The sequence below is a fragment of the Ctenopharyngodon idella genome, chromosome 10, assembly GCF_019924925.1.
Source record: "Ctenopharyngodon idella isolate HZGC_01 chromosome 10, HZGC01, whole genome shotgun sequence".
NCBI classification, from domain to species: Eukaryota; Metazoa; Chordata; class Actinopteri; order Cypriniformes; family Xenocyprididae; genus Ctenopharyngodon; species Ctenopharyngodon idella.
The window spans coordinates 6,082,053-6,103,531 of NC_067229.1; the positions used below are offsets into that span (position 1 = coordinate 6,082,053).

General features: G+C 35.0%; 3 protein-coding genes and 1 long non-coding RNA gene across 9 annotated transcripts in view; 3 read left to right on the forward strand and 1 right to left on the reverse strand.

Annotated features, from left to right (window-relative positions):
* LOC127519806 (SLAM family member 9-like) overlaps positions 1–4,635 on the forward strand; it is a 28,200-nt gene extending 23,565 nt beyond the window's left edge. For all 6 annotated transcript variants that reach the window (XM_051907401.1, XM_051907407.1, XM_051907402.1 and 3 more), the window contains one exon: positions 3,299–4,635. In XM_051907401.1, coding sequence (XP_051763361.1) covers positions 3,299–3,346 — 48 coding nt within the window. In that variant the 3' untranslated portion in view covers positions 3,347–4,635. The remainder of the gene's footprint in view (positions 1–3,298) is intronic.
* Positions 4,636–4,812: 177 nt separating this feature from the next.
* Positions 4,813–8,493, forward strand: LOC127520222 (uncharacterized). Its single transcript, XM_051908164.1, has 4 exons — positions 4,813–5,745; positions 7,273–7,548; positions 7,685–7,996; positions 8,150–8,493. The coding sequence occupies exons 1-4, from the start codon at positions 5,634–5,636 to the stop codon at positions 8,491–8,493; spliced, it is 1,044 nt and encodes a 347-aa protein (XP_051764124.1). The 5' UTR covers positions 4,813–5,633.
* A 1,451-nt stretch (positions 8,494–9,944) lies between these two features.
* LOC127519920 (uncharacterized) lies at positions 9,945–10,908 on the forward strand. Its single transcript, XR_007931974.1, has 2 exons — positions 9,945–10,089; positions 10,322–10,908. It is a non-coding gene; the product is annotated as an uncharacterized LOC127519920 (long non-coding RNA).
* Positions 10,909–15,655: 4,747 nt separating this feature from the next.
* On the reverse strand, positions 15,656–20,734 carry LOC127519750 (oocyte zinc finger protein XlCOF6-like). Its single transcript, XM_051907267.1, has 2 exons — positions 20,531–20,734; positions 15,656–18,081 (listed from the first exon to the last, which is right to left on the reverse strand). Exons 1-2 carry the CDS (start codon positions 20,559–20,561, stop codon positions 16,091–16,093), a joined length of 2,022 nt encoding a protein of 673 aa, XP_051763227.1. The 5' UTR covers positions 20,562–20,734; the 3' UTR covers positions 15,656–16,090.
* Positions 20,735–21,479: the final 745 nt, after the last annotated feature.

Here is a 21,479-nt window from a genome sequence, read left to right on the forward strand (position 1 = left end):
TTCGTTATCGATTAGTGAAGGCAGCATAGAGACAGAGCGCAACGCGTCATAATCTGAAGACCACGCCCACCGGGAGGGAAAACAATCCAACCGTCTCCATTGACTTTGTATTGCATGAGGCTGCCTCCTTGTCATTTCTGACTTGTAACAAAAAACAGAACAATGTCTAAAAGTTTTTATATGCTGTCGACCCAAAAAACGAACGTTTAAGGACACAAAAGTGGATACAGGCAATTGAGACAGAGCGTGATATGTTATATTACACTGAGAACTACGCCCACTGGAGGGGAAGGTAATCAGTGACATGAAATATAATATATAAAACTGACATCTGGATATTTGACTTATCAGTGACTAAATGTTTACTGCACACATAGGCATACTGAGGCATACCGAGTTTCAGGATCCCAAAATTAACCAATTTTTCCTGCTGATGCTTCACTTCTTATTGCCTGTATCCACTTTTTCTCTCCTTAAAGGCTGGATTTTATGGTTCGGTAGCTTATAAAAACTTAGTTCTGGGTTTTTTTAGCTTTTTTTGCTGCACACCTTGTCACATAGCAGCTTTTAGACATTGTTCTGAATTTTGTTATAAGTCAGAAATGACAAGGAGGCAGCCTCACGCAATACAAAGTCAATGGAGATGGTTGGATTATTTTCCCCCCCGGTGGGCGTGGTCTTCAGATTATGACGCGTTGCGCTCTGTCTCTATCCTGCCTTCACTAATCGATAACGAATTGTGATTGGATGGTTATTTTGTTCTATGACAAATTGATTGGGCTGTTCTTGTGTGACAGAACATTACTACTACTACTCATTCTATGATCACCCAGTTGTAACAAAATTTTAGGAAAGATGAAATATGGGACAAAACATGATTTTTTTTTTGTGGCTCTTTAATGTGTCGTGACAGATTGCTGTAGCTCCTCGGCTCAAGCCGCTTGTAAACCAATCATCTCTTCCTACTAGTTAATTTATAGCATCAAATAAACATGAATGAACATGAAAAGGAATGTTGTACCAAAAGCGGAAAGACGTCAGTACACACAATTTTTCAAGTTCAAGTCCACCGAGGTTAATATGTGTCAGTATATTACATCCATGGAGTCGGTCTTAAAGGGACAGTAGCCTAATTAAATATTTGTCTGTCTTTAATGTTAATAAAACAACAAAAGATGTTATGTATATATATATATATATATTGTGAAATAAAATTTCTCATATGGTTATATTGCCCACTCGTCCTGTATTCCACCATGAGAAATCTGGTCGCCCTAAAATAGCTATAAGATGTTGTTGGTGATGATGATAAAACAACAAATTTACATATCATCACTGTTTGTGTGTGTCATTATGTCATTAATTAACATTTTATGAAAATCAAGCTCACAAGGAGTTGCAAGGTTCCTGACCAGCAAATGCTTTCATTAAAACCCACGTACAGGCGTAAAGGGTTACCAATAGCATTGATTTTTAAAAATAAAACAAAAACGATGAACTATAGAGATAAAAGGTTTCTGCCTGACAGCAACAATATATTTGGTATAGCATTTATTTTATTTGACTTATTTATGTTTTGTCATTTGGTAATTTGGTAATTTGGCATTTGGCATTTGGCATGGCACAGTGGTTGGGAAAAACTGGTTTATGGGGCTGTATCATACACCCAGCGCAATGCGACACCAGGCGCGACGCAAGTCATTGCATGTATCAGAATAACCTATTTGCAGTAATGACGAATGAAATTGGCTAATTATTTGACCAATCATGGTGATGCAATTTGAAGATCCAACGATGATTAAATTGATTTTAATTTTTCACAAAATATAATCTGAAAATAAATCATAGACATATTAATTTTGAATGATAAAAATGTAAATTTAATAAATGACAATTATTATAACAGAATAATACAAACAGTAAACAATCAACTTCCAATATCTCTGAAATATTGAAGTCCAAAATACAAGTAGCCTATTATCAAAGGAAAATGTTAGTAATAATCTTAATCAAACTTTAGTAAAATCTTAATAAAAATGTAGTAATCTTAATCTAATCCAAATATAATGTTAATCAAAAGTTTAAGTATAAATCCATAAATCTAAATCTATAAGTATAAGTAGATAAGTCTGAGTCAAAGGTTCTTGCCTAAGAAACCACAAAATCTGTTAAAGGTAATTAAAAACAATATAGCGGTCTCTGCACTTCGCAAGTTCAAAATAAGTCTGACAAAGGATTAGATGGACAAATGAGGTATCAGTTCCTCTTTTCGTGGAAATCAGTTACATCTATGATGAAAAAGACCTATTAAAGTATACTCTTTGACCCATGCACACTTTTACTTCTGCAGACATAGCCTTAAAAATATCTGTACTTTAACATCCTAGCATTTACATATACCAAAAGAAGCTTTCAGAAAATGTGCATGTGCAAAACATACCAGTCAGCAACGAAGCCCTTAAAAGGCCTTTTCGTAAAAAGAAACAGTACACATTTGCCATAAAATCATAAAGCAATAAATGATTATAATATTATTGATTAAATTATTGATCATGGGCCAGAAAAACATTTTCATTTTCAATCTTTACTCAAAAATATATTATTTCTATAAGAATATAATTGAAATGTTAAAACATAAACATTAATCTTCTCTTTGCCCGCATCACATGGCAATACACACATGTATTTAAACTGACTCGTCAGATTGAGGATGTCTATATTCTGTCATGTAAATAGCAATCTGCCATGGTACAAGCACACCTGGCTTTTAAAGGGAATGAAAGATGAGACTCTGATTGGTTTATTGCACTTTACGCCCAAAACACACCCATTACTCATTAAGAGAATAGGTAGGCCTACAACTCTTTTGGACCATGCGTAGACCATTTTTTCCGTCATTAAACTAGCAGAAGTGGATTGGATCCGAAGTGCCACATGTGTCATGCGCTTCAGACCATGCGCTTAGATCGTTAAAAAAGGGCCCATGGTGTTTGTGACTGAGTCAAGTCAAGTCACCTTTATTTATATAGCGCTTTTAACAATGCAGATTGTGTCAAAGCAGCTTTACAGTGATAACTGCTATATAATTTTGGCTGCACAGCAGCTCTTAAAGAAAATGGTGTCATTATCCATCTTAAGTAAATGAGCACTCATCTTACTGGTATAATGATGCTGAAAGGTTTTTATCAATCATTTGTGGGAGTTAGAGCTGTTATTTTACTGTCCTTCACTATATTCTTTAGTATAACTTGTGCTTTTGAACCTTCTTGATCTTAATTTTGATTTTGTTTTCTTGCAGGATGTCATTGCAGAAGATTGCACAGTGTACTCAACTGTTGTCATATAAATTTAAGATCCAGCAGAATGTTTTTTTATTGTTCTACTGCAGGTTGATGGCATGAATTCTGGCAATTCACCCAATCTAATCACTTTGACATCATTAATGTTTTACTCTGTTTCATTACATTTCATTTAGGAGCAACTAAAGTTAAAGTTTGATGTCAGATTAGCAAGGTCATTTTTGTCAATGTGTCTTATTGTTTCACTCCACCTTTTTTATAGTACCAAGTCAGTATTTCCGTAAAGAATATATCAGTATTAAAGGCAGGCGGTTTCTGAAGGTGGCGCTCAGCTTGATAATGTTGTAATAGTGCAGCGTTTGTTGTTGCTTGATTCTTGTCTGGGTTTTTTTATACTTTGTGACATTTATGTATAAGCCTATATTTTATTATAATTTAGTTGTAGTTTGTTTATTTTTACATATGTTTTTATATATTTTATTAATTTTTATTTTAATATTTTTTTAATGTGGTAATTTAATTCTGTGTTTGTTTGGTATTTTGTTGCTTTTGGTGCATTCACTGGTGTTTAAAAACTTTTGAAAGTTGAGAAAGACTTCTTCGGTGTTCCAGTTTACATTGTCTCCACCCTCAACCTATTTCTAAAAAGCACTTAAAAAGATTATTCTATATATTTCCTATGAGGATTATTACAGTATCTCATGCTCTGATTATTTTTAACTTTAACTTTGGCCTTCAGGACAGTTGCACTGAACCAGCATTATTTGTCGGCTGCATACTTCAGAAAAGTAACTGTTATAAAATTGACCGTTAGTTTTTCTTGTGAAGGATCAATTGTAATTTATGACTTTGAAATGTAATGGATTTTTTGACTTTGAAATGTAATGGGTTTTTTACTGAAATGAGGATGCCTCAGTGACACATGTGGCTGACAATTGTGCCCCCTAGAGGATGCAGCCTTTGAAATGAGACTCGACTTTTATATGCCCTCCTTTACTCTGCGATCAATCAATAAGCAGCACCTGGTGAAACCTTCATCCTCTCTGTTCCTCAGCCTCCATCAATCATTAGACCATCACAAACAGCTGAAGGTTTAGCTCTTCCACGAACACAAACCATGCATGCATTTCCTAAAAATATTTTCTGTCTGTCTTTCCAGTTTTAGGTTTGCTTAAGCCTACTCTATAAATTGCTTGTCATGTTTTTCATTTGAAAGGTACTTTGGATAAATGCACGAACTCTCACTGGGCAGATCTATAACAATGATGAAAGCACATAATGACAACAATGTGACTTTAAATGCCATTAAAGACAAAATAACTAATAATTAAAACAACCAGGTGTATTGTCTCAACATTGTAGCCATTCAGAATGTGCCAGTTTAGCTGATTCCAGAAGGTGTTGTAATTCACAAAGAGATTCACAAATGAGAAATTCACTGTAAATGTGAATAAAGTCCTCTTATTTACCCTCCTGATAGCTGAAGTGATGTAAAGGAAGTTCAATTCTGCCCCCTGCAGCCTTTGCAGATAATGAAAGCATGTGTCCTGTGACATGAGAATTATTTTTTAAATAATTTCTAAAATTCACTGCACAATTAGTCATGTTTGAGAGGAAAAAAATAATTTCAAAAATGTCAGACTTTTTTTTGACTTCCAGACAACCAGAAGAGGAAGACAGAATAGCTCAACTGAATGAATTTGACTGCTGTCTTTTGCGTATCCAAATATATCTTGTGACAAAGACATTTGCATGTACATTGCGCAGCAAGAGTAATGAAAAACAAGCTAAAGCGCACTGAAACATGTAGAAAGGGCATGTGCTCTGCACAGGTTGAGCCCTACCTGTGCACGTGCCTGCTCAGAAATGCAGTGTAACAACATTCAAGACTTCACAAAGTAAGAGTGATAATAAGAATTATTATTTATGCAAGTAAATATGCACTGCTTTAACAGCAAGGCAAGGAGATGTAGCTGTTGTGGAATGACTACGAAAAAATGAAATAACACATTAAATATGAAGGTTTTGTGCAATAATTTAAGACATTTCTCCTCTCCTTATATTTTTACATTTTTGGCATAAAACGTTCTTTAAAGTTGAGTCAGGAATACAACATATAACCCCACTGAACCTTTTTTTCTAAGAGTGTATGATGTTTGATTTTCAAGCACTGACATGTTACAATTGGCATTGCGCAGGTGCATTTCTCCGCTTTTGTTTTCATTTGGGATTGTCTTGTCGTAAAAGATGGCGGAAGTTATGTTATGACACTTTCTGTATATGAAATAAATGTAGTACAACTTTCTCCAGTTAGTTTACTAGTTAATCTTTAGAATGAGAAACAGCAGAGCAGCTGATGGGATCATGTTAACTCTTCCTCTATTCAAACTACTGAAGAATTTGAATGTTTTTCTTGTTTTGTTCTGTTTTAATCTATGTATGGATGGTGAGTGATGCATTTTTTTTAAAACTCTACTCTAAAATTAAGGCTAATCTTATAGTCTCTAGTCTTGTTCAACTTCAGCTCTGTTCACAAAAATTATGAATGTTTTCTGTACATAGTAGGTAATGTCAGTGGTCTTATTCTGACTCTGGCTGCAAGTTTATGGCACCATGTGATAAAAAGTTACTAACAATCTTTTGGTCACGACGTGACTGCGGGATGGTTATAACCCCGCAAAATTGTCATTATTTATTCACTCTCGTATCAGTCTAAACCTGCAGATTTTTTTGTTGTCCATGCAATGATAGTTGTTTTATTAAAACATAATTTTGACAAACAGTTTTAAGATCAAGAAAATAGTCAATGGTGTCCTATGTTGTTTAGAAAAAAAAATCTTAAAATCAATGTAACTTTGCCAAAATTATGTTTTAATAATATAAGAAAGATATAAAAAAAAAAAAATAGTTTCATAAACTGCTTTCTAAGATCATTTTGAGAGTTGGCGGTAGCCATTGACTTAGGGAAAAAGTACTTTGGAAGTCATTACCGTCAACTGTCTGGTTATACCAGTCTTCTTCAAAATATCTTCTTTTGTGTTCAACAGAAGAAAGAAACTCAAACAGGTTCACTGTAAACTCTAACGCTCAAAATACTTAATTCGTTTGAGTAGGACAAACTTAAATTAAACAAATTAATTCAGTTAAATTAACTGTTATGAGTATTTAAAACTTTCTTTTACTTTTGAGTTCACAGCACTGACATATTTCAAGTAAACTAAATTGTTTTGCCCATGCTTTGCCCATGGCACTATGCCACTAACTTAATATGATTGAGTTGAGTTGCAGCAGATTTCTAATTCCCAGCATGCTTTACATCAGACTGTATAAATGTTGAAATTAAGTGTTATTTTGTGTGTTTTTGCATAAGATTAACATAGGGAGACATAAGTTAGTGTTTAATGTTGTGTTATGTTGGGATTGACAGGGGGTTCTGTTATGTTAGTTTTGTAGGGTTACCATTCTGGTGAAGAGTAGACCGTGTGGTTAGGCTGAGGATGGGATGCAAAACTTTTAAGACCACATATACTGTATGTTGTTTGATTACATACATGCAAGTATATATTGATAGTCTCTTTGATAGTTATAATAGCATGTGTTTTTTGCTAGCTAATATTTAACCAAGATCTGAATGTGATGTTTATGTAAATTAACTATATGTACTTGAGTGGGGCGAGGCTGAGAACCGTGGGAGCGAAGGGATGCCAGTGATGTGATTGTTAATGAGAGACACCTGTGCACCACACTGGCCTTGCTCCACCTCCATGGCTCTTGGCCCCGCCCCACTTGAAAAATTAAGTTCTACCAACTTAAAAAAAAATAAGTTAGTTAACTTAAATGTTTTGAGGTAATAAGTTTCCTCAAATGTTTTGAGTATTCTGAACTTATTGAGTTTTACAGTGTTTATAACAACTTAAGGGAGAGTAAATGACAACAGGATTTATATTTTTGGGTGAACTATCCTTTTTTCCAGATGTGAATGATTATGTGAGGGATGAAAAGGCGACAGGAGTGACTGAGAGAGATTTCATCATTCTTCACAATGATTTTACTGAAATGCAACAAGATCATGTGCTGTGGATGTTCGGATCTCCAAACATTCACACTCCTGAAGTCTATGAAAGGATCATCTCGACTTCGGACAGTTACGAGAGGTTTAAAGACAAGCAGAGCAGATCACACATTATCTGGAGCTTCAGCGACACACATGGGGCCACTCAAACTCGACTACAAACCTTTTCCAGATCGTGTGAGTAAATGTTACAACACTATTAGCAAACCCTTTAAAATTCTGACCTGTTAAAGCTCCAACGGGATGAAAAGAAAATACATATTACAATGAATATCAAGTTTAAACTGGAAATTGTGTTTTACAATTTTACCAGTTGAAACGAAGGCTTCAGTGATGGAGGGAGAAAGGGTGACATTTTTCCCTGATGCTTCTGAACTACAAAGCGGTGATCTGATACGGTGGAAGTCTGAAGATCATCTATGTATAGCTAATAACATGGAAAATAAAATTATTACATGTGATGGTGAAGAGGGATTTGGAGACAGATTTCAGCTGGATAGTCAGACTGGATCTCTCACCATCCAGAACATCAGCATTAAAGACACTGGATGTTATAAACTTACCATCATCAGAAATGGAATCATACAACATACAACATTAAAGTCTCATTGTGTTAAAGTCTATGGTATGCAGTTTTCTCTTTCATAATTTTCATCCTGGTTAAAAATCATTATGTCTTAAAGGGAGAGTTAACTCAAAACTGAATATGTCAGATGACAGTCAAATGCAGTATCTCTATTGTTGAAGTTATTTGTTTGCTTATTCATTTGTTTTTTAGGTTCTTTACCTGTTCCTAACATTACCAGAGACTCTTCAGACTGTTCTTCATCATCATCAAGTCAGAATTGTTCATTAGTGTGTTCAGCTGTGAATGTGAGTCATGTGACTCTCTCCTGGTACAAAGGAAACAGTTTATTGTCCAGCATCAGTGTGTCTGATCTCAGCATCAGTCTATCTCTACCTCTGGAGGTGAAATATCAGGATAAAAACACCTACAGCTGTGTGATCAACAATCCCATCAGACACCAGACTCAACATCTGGATAACATCACGCAACTCTGTCAGCCATGTCCAGGTACAGCAGCATCTCATATTCTCAAATTTTATGTCTATTTGATTTGATGTCATCTATTTGCTAATATTCTCTTAAATATTGACTGTTCATTGTTAGCAGATGTTATCATATTCAAATGTTTGTCTAATAAAAAGCAAATCATGGTGTGACATTTGTCTTACATTGAAACCAATTGGCAGTTTAAAAATTTACATGCTTTCAGTTTGTCCCATCAAAACATCCTGTTTCAGTACACTCTCAAAAAGGATGTGTTAATTAATAACACATTTTTTGTGTTATGGCTATTTTAACACATTTTGTGTAATTTTAAGTTGATCATGTGTAAAAAGAAAGAGAGAGAGAGAGAGAGAGAAACAACACTGTGTCAAACACAACGTGTTAACTATCATCCAATCACATTGCTGCTACATCACTCCGCAAGCCGTTAAGCAAGTTCGCGCCTCTTTCTTCATCGGTGGATGACTTCATTTTGACATAATGCTTTTAACACAGTAAATGTGTCAGGAATGTGATCTGCTGTTAACAAGCAGAATCAAAGGAGAAAATCACAATTTTTAAGTCACCATCATGGAGATCAGGGTTTGCTTTAGTTGGGCTCTTGACCCTCGGTTTTTTAATATTAGATTTTGTTTGGGCTGTTGTAACTGAGTTATAACAACCAGACAAGCAAAGAGAAAAGATGAACAGATGCTGTTGGTTTCACATAGTCATTATTTGGCCTGAATCACCTGTTGTGTTGTTTTAAGAGTGTAAGAAATACATTAACATAGTAAAACAAATGGTTCATCAAATAGTTTCTTTAATAATAATAAATACTTTAATAAATACCGTAGGATATCATGTAGTGAGCTGTAAAGCACATATAAGAGTCTTTATATAATAAATTCAGGTACTTTACTTAAAGGGATAGTTCACCCAAAAATGAGAATTTGATGTTTATCTGCTTACCCCCAGGGCATCCAAGATGTAGGTGACTTTGTTTCTTCAGTAGAACACAAATGATGATTTTTAACTCTAACCGTTGGAGTCTGTCAGTTGTATAATGCATGTCAATGGTAACACAATCTATGAGAGTAAAAAAAAAACACGCACAGACAAATCCAAATTAAACCTTGTGGCTCGTGATGACACATTGATGTCATATCGTTTTTACCTCTAATACACCACTATGTCCAACTGCCTTGAGCGCACGCACGGCATCCGGTGCGTGAGGTGTGTACGCGCTCTGGTGTAGTTTATAGGATTAGTCCACTTTCAAACAAAATTTTCCTGATAATTTACTCACCCCCATGTCATCCAAGATGTTCATGTGAACTATCCCTTTAAACACATGTGAAGCACTAATGACTGTTTTCTCTGCATGTGTATTACAGAACCAAAGCGTTCGCATCACATTTTGCTTATAGCTGTTACTGTAGTGCCACTGGTAATCTTAATTCTATTTGCACGTGTGATGTACTACCACAGAAACTTTAAACAACCAGGCAAGTATTCACATGCAAAAATAAAATATTTTAATATGCAGTTAATTATGTGTATGTTCGTTTATTAAATGTCTGATTATTATTAAAACAGCTGAGACTTGTGATGAAGAGATGCATTACGCTGAAACAACATTCTGTACACATCAGCTTCAGAGTATGGTAAAATACTGTATATTGTATTACTGTATGAACTGTGCCTGTTTTCAGTATGTATACTCCCTTGGCTTCTTTAAATTCCTGTAGTCTTTGGTGTGTGTGACTGAGGTTTTTATCACTCATTTGTGGGAGTTAGAGCTGTTATTTTACTGTCCTTCACTTTTATACTTCAGTATGGCTCGTGTTTTAGAACCATCTTGATCTAATTTTTTATTCTGGTTCTGTTTTTTTGCAGGCTGTCTTTGTAGAAGATCACACAGTGTACTCACCTGTTGTGATATGAATTTAAGATCCGACTGATCAATGCCATGAATTCTGGCTATTCACCCAAACTGAACTCTTGATATCATTAATGTTTTACTCTCATTACATTTCATTTAGGAGTGTAAGATACAATGGTACAATGGTCTCATCTACATGGAAGTAAACCAAAAGGTAATAAAGGTTTTAAGAGTTTAGAGATACTCTGTCTGCTATCATGGGTGTGCCCCTTTCCCAGGGTCCTTTATCCAAACTACCTCCTGTTCCACAACAAGGTGCGAACTCCCTAGGTCTGTGACCCTAGTCAATGCAAATTCCTATTGTAAGTTCATGCCCCACATTGGGGGATGTTTTGTCTTGGTGTGAGTATTTAAAGAAATGTTGCAAAAGGCTCGGGGCAATGAGCCCAGGACACTCAGCAATGTGCATTTTTCTAATGTCAGGTATACATCTTGTACTCTTTTTCTGAGCATTTGATGTTTTGTATTGATCATCTTTGAATTGATTATGTAATTGTCATGATACATTTACCTGACTAATAAATTGTTACATTTGATTTTATTCGGACTTACTCTGAAATTACTGACTCCAGTAGATTACGATGTATTCATTGTTACCGCAAATCTGCGTCAGGTTAGTAACGGACTAAAGTCCAGTTTTGAGTGGAGCATTGGGGCACGCCAACTGAGATTTTAGAGCTCTGGCTAACGCTTGGCATTAGTTCAAGTGTACTTAGACTGTGAAGGCTAATAAAGGGAATTTCCGTTTAGGGCAACAGAATGTTGACTGACCAACCTAAATAGGGTGAGCCTTACCTCTGTTTAATGTAATGTTACTCTAGCTAAGTGTACATGGGAAACCATGACCATAGCAAAACTACTATCAGAGAAAGTATTGGTCAGCTTATATTTGGAATAGTGGTCATGACCTCTGACTAGAGATAATGTTGCTTTAATTCAAGTGTACACAGATCTATGGGGACTAAATAAAATACTCTTAGAGTGAGTGAGCATGGGAGCAACCCTCTAAATAGTATAGTCAATTACCTCTGTCTATGACTGGTGGGTTTGTGATCGTGTGCCCGCATAATAAATGAACGGCCGTTGCGAGGACCCTGTGTGACTCTGGCACCCGAATGAACAAGAACAATAAGAGTAAAGAGTAAAATAGAATAATCAAATGTCTAGATAAATTATAAATATAAATGGTCAATAATCAATTGGCATTCCAACCTAAATTCGAGGTCATAATAAAATGAAGTCAGATAAGAGTTTAATTGGAATTAAACTACTTTGCCGCACTGAAAAGACCGAATGTGCAAGAAACCTTCCCCGTCTTATGGGAAAACCGCCGTTGGGCAGATTGGGCAGGCCATACATAAAAAAGTATGATGTCAGATTAGTGAGGTAATTTTTTTCAATGTGTTTTATTGTTTCACTCCATCTTTCATTGCATCAGTCCAGTATTTCCATTAACTACATAAAATTCCAGTTTGCCGCCTGCGTGTGTTTGAGGTTAAAGTCGTGAAATACAAAAGCTCAAAAAACAAAAAGCTGAACATGTCACATATCTTTGGAAAGCAGAGATTCTTGTGATTCAAACAATGTAAACCATTTTAAGATACAATCAACACAGCAAGTACAACCAGTATCTTTGTCAGACCACCAACAACCAAATAAACAAATACAAAACTGAAGGAACTCATCCAAAAGCCTCCTGATAGTCCACTGATCCATAACACACAGGAACCTCAACAATGGTGACAATTAACAAAATATTCAGACTCTGAGCATCACAAAACAAGCTACTAAAGTCACACAAAAAAAAGTTTTTGTTGATTGTCACCATTGTTGAGGTTCATACACTGAATCTTGATGTCTGTGTGAGTCTACATGACCTTGTCTGAATAATTTCAGCAAAATGACTTAAAAACATTTAAAATAAAAGATCAAAAATTTCATGTGATGATATTCTAGAGCCCCTATGTGAAATTATTAAATCTAAATAATGTCTTCACTACATGATGACTGAATAATCAATAAGTAACCATCACCTTTTACTATAACAAACGTGCTTCAGAAACACAGTTTTGAGGATTTGCTCGGTTGCAATGAGATCAACACCAACTAAGGCAATCCAAGAAGAGTTAGGAGAAGTGCCCTCAGGCCTGAGAAGAGATAAACTCATGCTTACATACTGATGTCACTTACGTGGATGTGGTAATGAAAACCCTACCAATAGTGTTATTAAAGAATGTTGTGAGTATAACTCTTTTAAAGGTAGTGGCTTTGGATGGGTAACAAAGGCTAAATCAGGAATATAAATTAGACAGTATCTGTTTTAACACTCCTACTCCTATTAGTTATATTCCTAGGTAGATTTGAATATAATGGAACTAAAGGATAAATGGGTAGAGAATGAGAAAGGACATATGGCAAATCAATACATAAAAAGCAAATTTTACAGTTTGTAAAACTGTAAAATTTAGATATTTATACAAATGAATCCAAAGATGAAGAAAATAGGGTAGGCATAGGAATAGGGTAGGCATAGGTTTTACTTCCTCCACCCACTGCAACCCTACAATAATCGCCATCATCTCTGCCGTATAAACTGATCAGGTAATCTTTTCCCAATACATACATTCAATGTTGGTATACCTCAAGCTTCAGACATGCCCTTCTTCAGCCTTTGAAATGAGACACGACTTTTATGTGCCCTCCTTCACTCTACAATCAATCAATGAGCAGCACCAGCACCTGGATTCATCAAAACTAGGTACAAAGTTGTTTTCCAGAAACTTCATCCTCTCTGTTCCTCAGTGTTGGAAGGAGTTTCCAGCCTCCGTCAAACATTAGACCATCACAATGAAACAGCTGAAGGTTCAGCTCTTCCAAGAACACAAACCAAAAAGCAGTTCCTAATAATATCTTCTGTCCTTCTTTCCAGTTTCACTTAATCCTACTTGTGAAACCTGCCATGGCAGAACTGTGGACATTGTTGTTCTTGTATGATTCATGCATGAACTCTCACTGGGCATCTATAACAATGATGAATGCACATAATGACAAAAATGTGACCTTAAATGCCATTAAAGACAAAATAACTCATTGTGTTTGTGATTAAAACCACTCTGTGTTGTTTTGTCTCACAACACTGTCGCCATTCAGAATGTGCCAGTTTCCAGAAGGTGTTGTAATGTGCCGTGAGCTCCTGTGAGCTTCACAGATGAGCAATTTACATGTAGGCTACATGAATAAAGTCCTCTTCTCTACTCTGCTGAAATGATAAAAAAGGAAGTTAAATGCTGCCCCCTGCAGCACACAGAGTGTAACTGTCCCAGTAACGACAGCATGTGTCCAGTGATACTAGTATGATCATTTCTAAAAGGTATTCACTGCAAAATCAGTCATGTTTGAGGGGGGGTGAAAAAAACACACTTTAATAAACCTTTGAAGCTGCATTCAGGGACATTTGCAAACACACATGCTCCGATTCACCCCCTCTGCACTGTTTCTTGCTTTGAATTCTGACATGTGGTCTCAGATGTTCTCTTGAAGTGTTCTAGCTGACATTTCAACAGTCCTTCCCAGCTAACAAAAATACAGTTGTGCTGAGAATTATTGGCACCCTTGGTAAATATGATCAAAGATGACTGTAAAAATAAATCTGCATTGTTTATCCTTTTGATCTTTAATTCATAAAATTAGCAAAAATGTAACCTTTCATTGAAGGAAAAGAATTGAAAGTGGGAGGAAAATCACATTATAAAATAAATGTTTTTCTCTAAAACACATTGAGTTGGCCACAATTATTGGCACCCTTTTATTCAATACTTTTTGCAACCTCCTTTTGCCAAGATACCAGCTCTGAGTCTTCACCTATAATGCCTGATGAGTTTGGAGAACACCTGACAAGAGATCAGAGACCATTCCTTCATACAGAATCTCTCCAGATCCTTCAGATTCCCAGCTCCATGTTGTTGCTTCTTCTCTTCAGTTCACTCCAGCAAGGTTTACTCTTGCCTATTTTTTCACAGGTGGAAAGTATAAACATTATACGGTCATTAATATTGACTAAACATTATATGGTATATAATAAATATAGAAAAACATGAATAAATACCAGAATTAAAACACTCCAAATAAATGTAAAAAAAAATGTAAGAATCAAAATACAGAAGGATAAATTAATTCAGAACAATGTATTAGTAGGCAACAAATAACACATTTAGATTAAATTGTATTTATTGGTTTTTAGTTTGCTGTTGTTTTTACATGAAACATGGTTTATCAAAGACTATAACAATAAATTGTAAAAAGTGGTCTGTTGACACCAGTGAAATGTGGCAGTTTACAGGTCATCTGAATACATCAGCATAATGAATGAGGTGAAAACTATTAACTATTGAGATATAGAGGCTGTTAATAGTGACACTCCGGAAACCAGCCTTACATCAGCAGAGATTTGACTTTATTATAAGTGTATGCAGTAAATAAAGATTATTAATTATCGCACACTAAGACATCTTCCCAGTAAACACAAAACGCTTTTACAACTTTTCACAAACTTGACCAAACTGCAACTTTTGTGAGGCGTTAAGTGTTAAAATAACGTAAGCTGCACGTTGAAATAAGACGTTTAAATTTAGACGTCACAGTATGCTACGTTCTGTTTGTGTAAAAATATCAGTAAAATATAAGTAACATTTTACACTGGTTTATGCAGTTTTACAATCTCCGATTTACTCTTTGTGTTGTGATTGAGAAGGCAAATTAACGTCCCATATGGATGACGTCTGTATGCTATCTATGTCTACACTATACAATGCCAGAAATCTCATTTAATTTCAGTCATGTGTGATGAGAAATATAATTCATTAGGTATTTAAAAGATATAAATGGAAAGCTTAAAGTGATTAAACGATTAAAATGGAATTAAATTATTCTTGTTACAAGCAGATTCAGATAAAAAAAAAAATATGAACAAGTTTGATCATTAGTTAGTGAGCAAAATTTAAATGGAAATGAAGTCTATGACATCTATAAAGTATAAAGTAGGCTATAGCAACACTAATATCCTTTTTTTTTTCCTCCAATAGGGGCTTCATAGAATCAGCATACAATAAAACTGGACAATAAAAATTGTTGAAAAAATAATGAACAAGTTTAGTCAAGAATTGGTTGAACAAATATATAAATGAAGTAATAACTATGAAAACAAATGATAGATTTATCTCTTTATTGACTTACAAGGTAGCCAAAACATCTCAAGAGAAAAAGAGAAACGAAAAATCGTCCAGTTGAAAAGCTACATGATAGTATCTTACATCTGTATTGGGTAAATATGTTATAAGTAGTAGAGCAATTAGATGTTCTAAGCACAACAATGAAGAAAAAGTATGTGTATATGTTAAAGACTCTTCTTCAGCTTCCTGCTAAACATACAAGTACAAGAACATGTTGTACATGTAAAAAAAAAACTTCTACTTTCCTTCATAATACAACATATTTTTTGTAATATAATACAAAAGTAATTATAAAGCATAATGATACGTTAAAATCTTATTAGATATTGTTATTTTGGACTTGAAACCACCGGTTTGCAGTAAAAAACTTGTTGGATGATGTTTCTTTGTCCTGATTTATATGGAAGAGCTAGCTTTTATTGCTCAACATGTTTGGTGAGGATGCAGTATTGCATTAGAAAAAGGCTGTATCTGAAGATGAATTCGAACATGATATCATGATTTCAGACATTTGTTTTTTGAATGCCTGAGTAGAGAATTTGAATGAGTGAAACTCTTGCCACATGGAATGCAGTGATACGGCTTCTCTCCAGTGTGGATCCTCTCATGTGTCTTCAGGTTTCCTGCCTGACTGAATCTCTTGTCACAGTGTGAACACTTGTAAGGTTTTTCTCCAATGTGGATCTTCTCATGTGTTTTCAGGTTTCCTGACTGACTGAATCTCTTGTCACAGAGTGAACACTTGTAAGGTTTTTCTCCAGTGTGAGTCCTCTGGTGCAGTTTCAGTTCTCCATCTGTAATAAAGGTCTTCCCACAATCAAAGCACATATAATTCTTGACACCACTGTGTATTTTCTGGTGTGAATTTAATTCACTCATCCGACTAAAACTCTTTCCACACAAAGAACACATGTGAGGCTTCTCTTTTGTATGAACTTTCAGGTGCTTCTTCAGGGAGTCTGCCCCAAAAAAGTTTTTACCACACTGATCACAGTAATATGGTTTTTCTCCAGAATGAGAACGCAGATGTGATTTAAGAGTGATTGCTTGTGTGAAACTCTTCCCACACTGATCGCATGTGTACGGCTTCTCTCCAGTGTGGATTTTCATGTGATACTTAAGGCCTCCTTTGTGTTTGAAACTCTTCCCACACTGATCACATGTGTATAGCTTTTCTCCAGTGTGGATCCTCATGTGATCTTTAAGGGTTCCTTTTTCTTTAAAACTTTTTCCACACTGATCACATGTGTGCGGCTTCTCACCAGTATGGATTTTCATGTGTTTCTTAAGTGTTTCTTTTAGTATGAAACTCTTCCCACACTGATCACAAGTGTGCAGATTCTCTCCAGTGTGAATTTTCATGTGATCCTTAAGTCTTGCTTTTATTGTAAAACTCTTCCCACACTGATCACATGTGTGCAGATTCTCTCCAGTGTGGATTTTCAAGTGATACTTAAGTTGTCCTTTTATTGTAAAACTCTTCCCACACTGATCACATTTGTGTGGTTTTTCTCCAATGTGGATTTTCAAGTGATACTTCAGGGCTCCTTTTATTGCGAAACTCTTCCCACACTGATCACATGTGTACGGCTTCTCTCCAGTGTGGATTCTCATGTGTTCCGTAAAGTAATCTTTTCTTCTGAAACTCTTCCCACAGTGATCACATGTGTACGGCTTCTCTTCAGTGTGGATCCTCATGTGCCCCTTTAGGTGTTCCTTTCGTCTGAAACTCTTCCCACATTGATCACATGTGTGCGGCTTCTCTTCAGTGTGGATCTTCTCGTGTGTTTTCAGATTTCCTGACAGACTGAATCTCTTGTCACAGTGTGAACACTTGTAAGGTTTTTCTCCAGTGTGAATTATCTGGTGCCGTTTCAGGTCAGCATCTCTAAAAAAGGTCTTCCCACAATCAAAGCACACATGATTCTTCACACCGCTGTGTCTTTTCTGGTGTTTTTTTAATTCTTTAAGCTCACTAAAACTTTTTCCACACAAAGAACACATGTGAGGCTTCCCATTTGTATGGAATTTCAGGTGGCTCTTCAAGGAGTTTGCCCAAAGAAATGTTTTACTGCACTGATCACAGTTAAATGGTCTTAAATGGCGTTCTCTAGAATGAGAACGCTGATGTAATTTAAGAGTGTTTGCATGGGTGAAACTCTTCCCACATTGATCACATGTGTACGGCTTCTCTCCAGTGTGGATTTTCATGTGATACTTAAGGCCTTCTTTGTGTGTGAAACTCTTCCCACACTGATCACATGTGAAAGGTTTCTCTCCATTATGAACTCTCATGTGAAGTTCAAGACTTTGTTTGTGTGAGAAAATCTTCCCACACTGAGAGCAGGTAAAAGATTTGTTGGATTCTCTTTTCAGTAAAAAAATTCTTTCAGTCTGTGAGCGCCTCAAAGATTTATTTCCTGTTTTGACATGATTTTTTCCCTCCGCTTCACTCGGTTCTTGACTCTCCTCATTCTCCATCAAGTCTAAAATGAAAGGAAAAAAAAAATAAAAAATTTCAGTAAATCATAAAAAGAGAATTTTTTTGAATTTTTATTTCTAGAAATTAATAAAATCAGTCATGTGATTGTCAAATATTTACAATATTTACAACAAACATTCAGTAACATGGTTGCAAAGATTGTGAACCAGATCTAAAATGTAAAACAAGTATTAGAGTTCCTGATGTTGACAATTAGGGATGCACAGATACAGAGACAATTTTTTCCAATTCTGATATTTCAAATTCTTAGTATCGGCTGATATCGATCCAAAACAATCACTGTTTCTTGATTATTGTAGAATATCCACACCTCTGTGTGTGGAACTGGTTATTAAAAACAAAGCACTAAATACACACACTACTTCATTATAGAGAAAAACAACAAATGAGTAAAAAAAATTGTAAATCAGCAAAATAAAATATATAAGGAGAGTGGATAATTCAGTAGCAAATGTACTTCTAGAATTTTTTTTTTTTTTTTTTGGTGCACAGTAATTTTATAAACTCAAAATTTAGAGTTTGCTAAATTTAGTGGGTAAAAAAGTGAACAAAAGTGTGTGAAATCAATGGCTACTTGTATTATAAAATACATTTTATAATTGTATTATTAAAACAAATTATATTAGATTTATATACACCTAAACTATTTATAAGATAGATATATTATGAATATAATAATATACATTAAATATATTGCACAGCTTTTTAATGGAGCAACAGGATATGACAGAACAAAATAGCCTTTTAATAATCTTTCAGTGTGCAAAACTATAATAATATTAAAGGCTACAACCACTTCTGAGTGGATAATTCAAATGTACTTCTAGATTTTTTTTTTTTTTTTTGGTGCAAATTTTTGAAATGCAAAGTGATTTTTATAACATTTTTATACATTTAATCTTATTTTTATCTAATGAACTAATGGACAAAGAAATATAGAAAAACATGAATAAATACCATAATTAAAAGAATCCAAATATAAAAATGTAAGGATAAAAATACAGTAGGATAAATTAAGTCAGAAATAAATTTAGTAAGCAACAAATAACACATTTAGATGATTTGTTATTAATTGTTTTTTAGTTTGCAGTCTGTTTTCACAGACTAGCCTATATAACAAAATAAATGTTATATATCAAAAGTGGTGATTATGCAGTTTGCCTCAATCTGTTGACACCAATGAAATGAGCTTTAAGTGGCAGTTTACAAGTGACTGAAGACATCAGCATAATGAATGAGGTGAAAACAAGAACTATTGACATGAAATATGAAGGCATTTCAGCAGCTGTTAATGGTGACACTCCTGATACGAGCCTCATCGGCAGAGATCTGATTTTATTATGTGTTTGTGGTAAAGATTATTTGAGTCAGAATATTGGCTGAAAGACTATAAAACTGCTCTGGCATAGTATTATATTTCTCACAATCTGAGACGAATAAAACATCAGTAATGCATAAAAATCCAATCCAAACGACACCCATCTTCACAGCAGTTTTTCTCGTTTCTTGTTTATGTGGGAGACTACTACAGATATGCATATGTCAATTTGAACTTAAATATAGTTCAATTTTCTAATAACTACATTAGCAATAAAGAATTAGATCATTAATTTTTTCACAACAGATAAAGTATGATATATGAATGCTTACGTTGTCTCTTAAATTGTCTCTGCTCTTTTACCTGATATATTAAAATCGAATAATCCACTATCTTTGCTTAATACTTGAATAGGCTACTTTCTTTGCTGTTTCACCGCAAACTTGACATTACCAGCTAAGCCGCGTGAATAAAACAGCTCATACAGTGAAATCAAATGAAAGGGGTGTCAACGCATGAACAGGGTGTTTAAAAAGTAATAAAAATTGTTTCAGGTGTATACTGCATATTTTGTGGATATGCATATATATGGAACCAATTAAAAGTAATGTTTTTTTTTTAACACCGGTTTATGCAGTTCAACGATCTCTGAGTTTCTCTAGCCTTGTGCAAAGATTGGGAAGGCAAATTAATGTCTCTTACACCATTTACATTCAGCGCTTCCAGGTTTTACCCCAGAACGGCAACTGTGTCAGCATCACATGTATGCATCGTGCTGCTCAAGCGTACAGCGTCGGCCAATACCGAGTCTGCATTCTGACGTAGAACCTGGAAGCGCTGAACATAAACAGCGTAAGAGAATGACACAGAAGTGAGGATATTGTTGAATAAAGTCATTATTTTTGTTTTGTTTTGTTTTACAAAAAGTATTCTTGACGCTTCATAAAATTAAGGTTGAACCACAATGTTTTAACGATGTCTTTCATCAAAAATATCTTAATTTGTGTTCTGAAGATGAACGAAGGTCTTACGGGTCAGAATTTTCATTTTTTGGGGAACTAACACTTCAGTGATCTTCAGCATCATTAATGATGGATCAAGAATAAACACCAACCTCTTTGTTCTTCAGTATCTTCATGTTCCATTCTGCAGGACTCTGGATCACTCAATGTTCAGCTCTGTCTTCTTCACTTGTAGACTGATGGGAACATCCCAGCATTTATTGGTGAACTGCTCTAGGAGGAGCTTCACTGAAGGTGAATCACTGTGTGGTAGGAGGAGCAGATCTGCCTAAATGAATAGATGATCAGATTGATGTTTTCACCCATTCACAAATATCAAAAGTGGTCTGTTGATACCAATGAAATGAGCTTTAAGTGGCGGTTTACAGGTGATCTAAAGACATCAACATAATGAACGAGGTGAAAACTATTAACCTATAACCATTAAAAAATATAGAGGCTTTTCAGCAGCTCTGTTAATAGTGACACTCCTGAAACAAGCTTTACAAGATCATCAGCAGAGATCTGACTTTATTAGAAGTGTTTGCATAGACTCAGTCGTATGTTACAGTAAGAACATTTACTGTATTAGCAGCACTCTGTTCTAGCACAAAACCTCATGATCGTTTCATAACCATCACACCTTTTGATAACACACTGAATAGATACTATTACAAACACTATGGATTTTATGTCAATCATGTAATTTATGTAATGTAAGTGTATTTTCTAATTGTGGCATCTGTAGCCTGTAATTATTTCAGCAACAAGGGTGATTTGAAACATCTATCTTGCATTCTTTGCTATTGAATTAACAGATTGTTAAAAGTACTAAAAAAAACATACTGTTGTGTTTCAGTGATTAAACCAAATGTTGTCATTAAATGATCTTGTGTTTTGAAACAATGATTATGTAGAATGAAAATGTGTACAACTAGAATGAGAGCATGATATCAGGTTTTGAAAGAATGACTGGCTTGTGAAAATATAAATATAAAGTATAACCCACAGTGGCAGCGTCTGTCTGCACAGCCAGGCTGGTAAAAAAACAGTATAATGCAA

Coding starts and splice junctions, on each gene's coding strand:
- LOC127520222 (XM_051908164.1), top strand. CDS start 5,634: ATGAGAAACAGCAGAGCAGCTGATGGGATCATGTTAACTCTTCCTCTA. Junction 5,746..7,272: donor TTTTAATCTATGTATGGATG/GTGAGTGATGCA, acceptor CCTTTTTTCCAG/ATGTGAATGATTATGTGAGG. Junction 7,997..8,149: donor TCATTGTGTTAAAGTCTATG/GTATGCAGTTTT, acceptor TTTGTTTTTTAG/GTTCTTTACCTGTTCCTAAC.
- LOC127519750 (XM_051907267.1), bottom strand. CDS start 20,561: ATGGAACATGAAGATACTGAAGAACAAAGAG. Junction 18,082..20,530: donor AGATACTGAAGAACAAAGAG/GTTGGTGTTTAT, acceptor CTTTCATTTTAG/ACTTGATGGAGAATGAGGAG.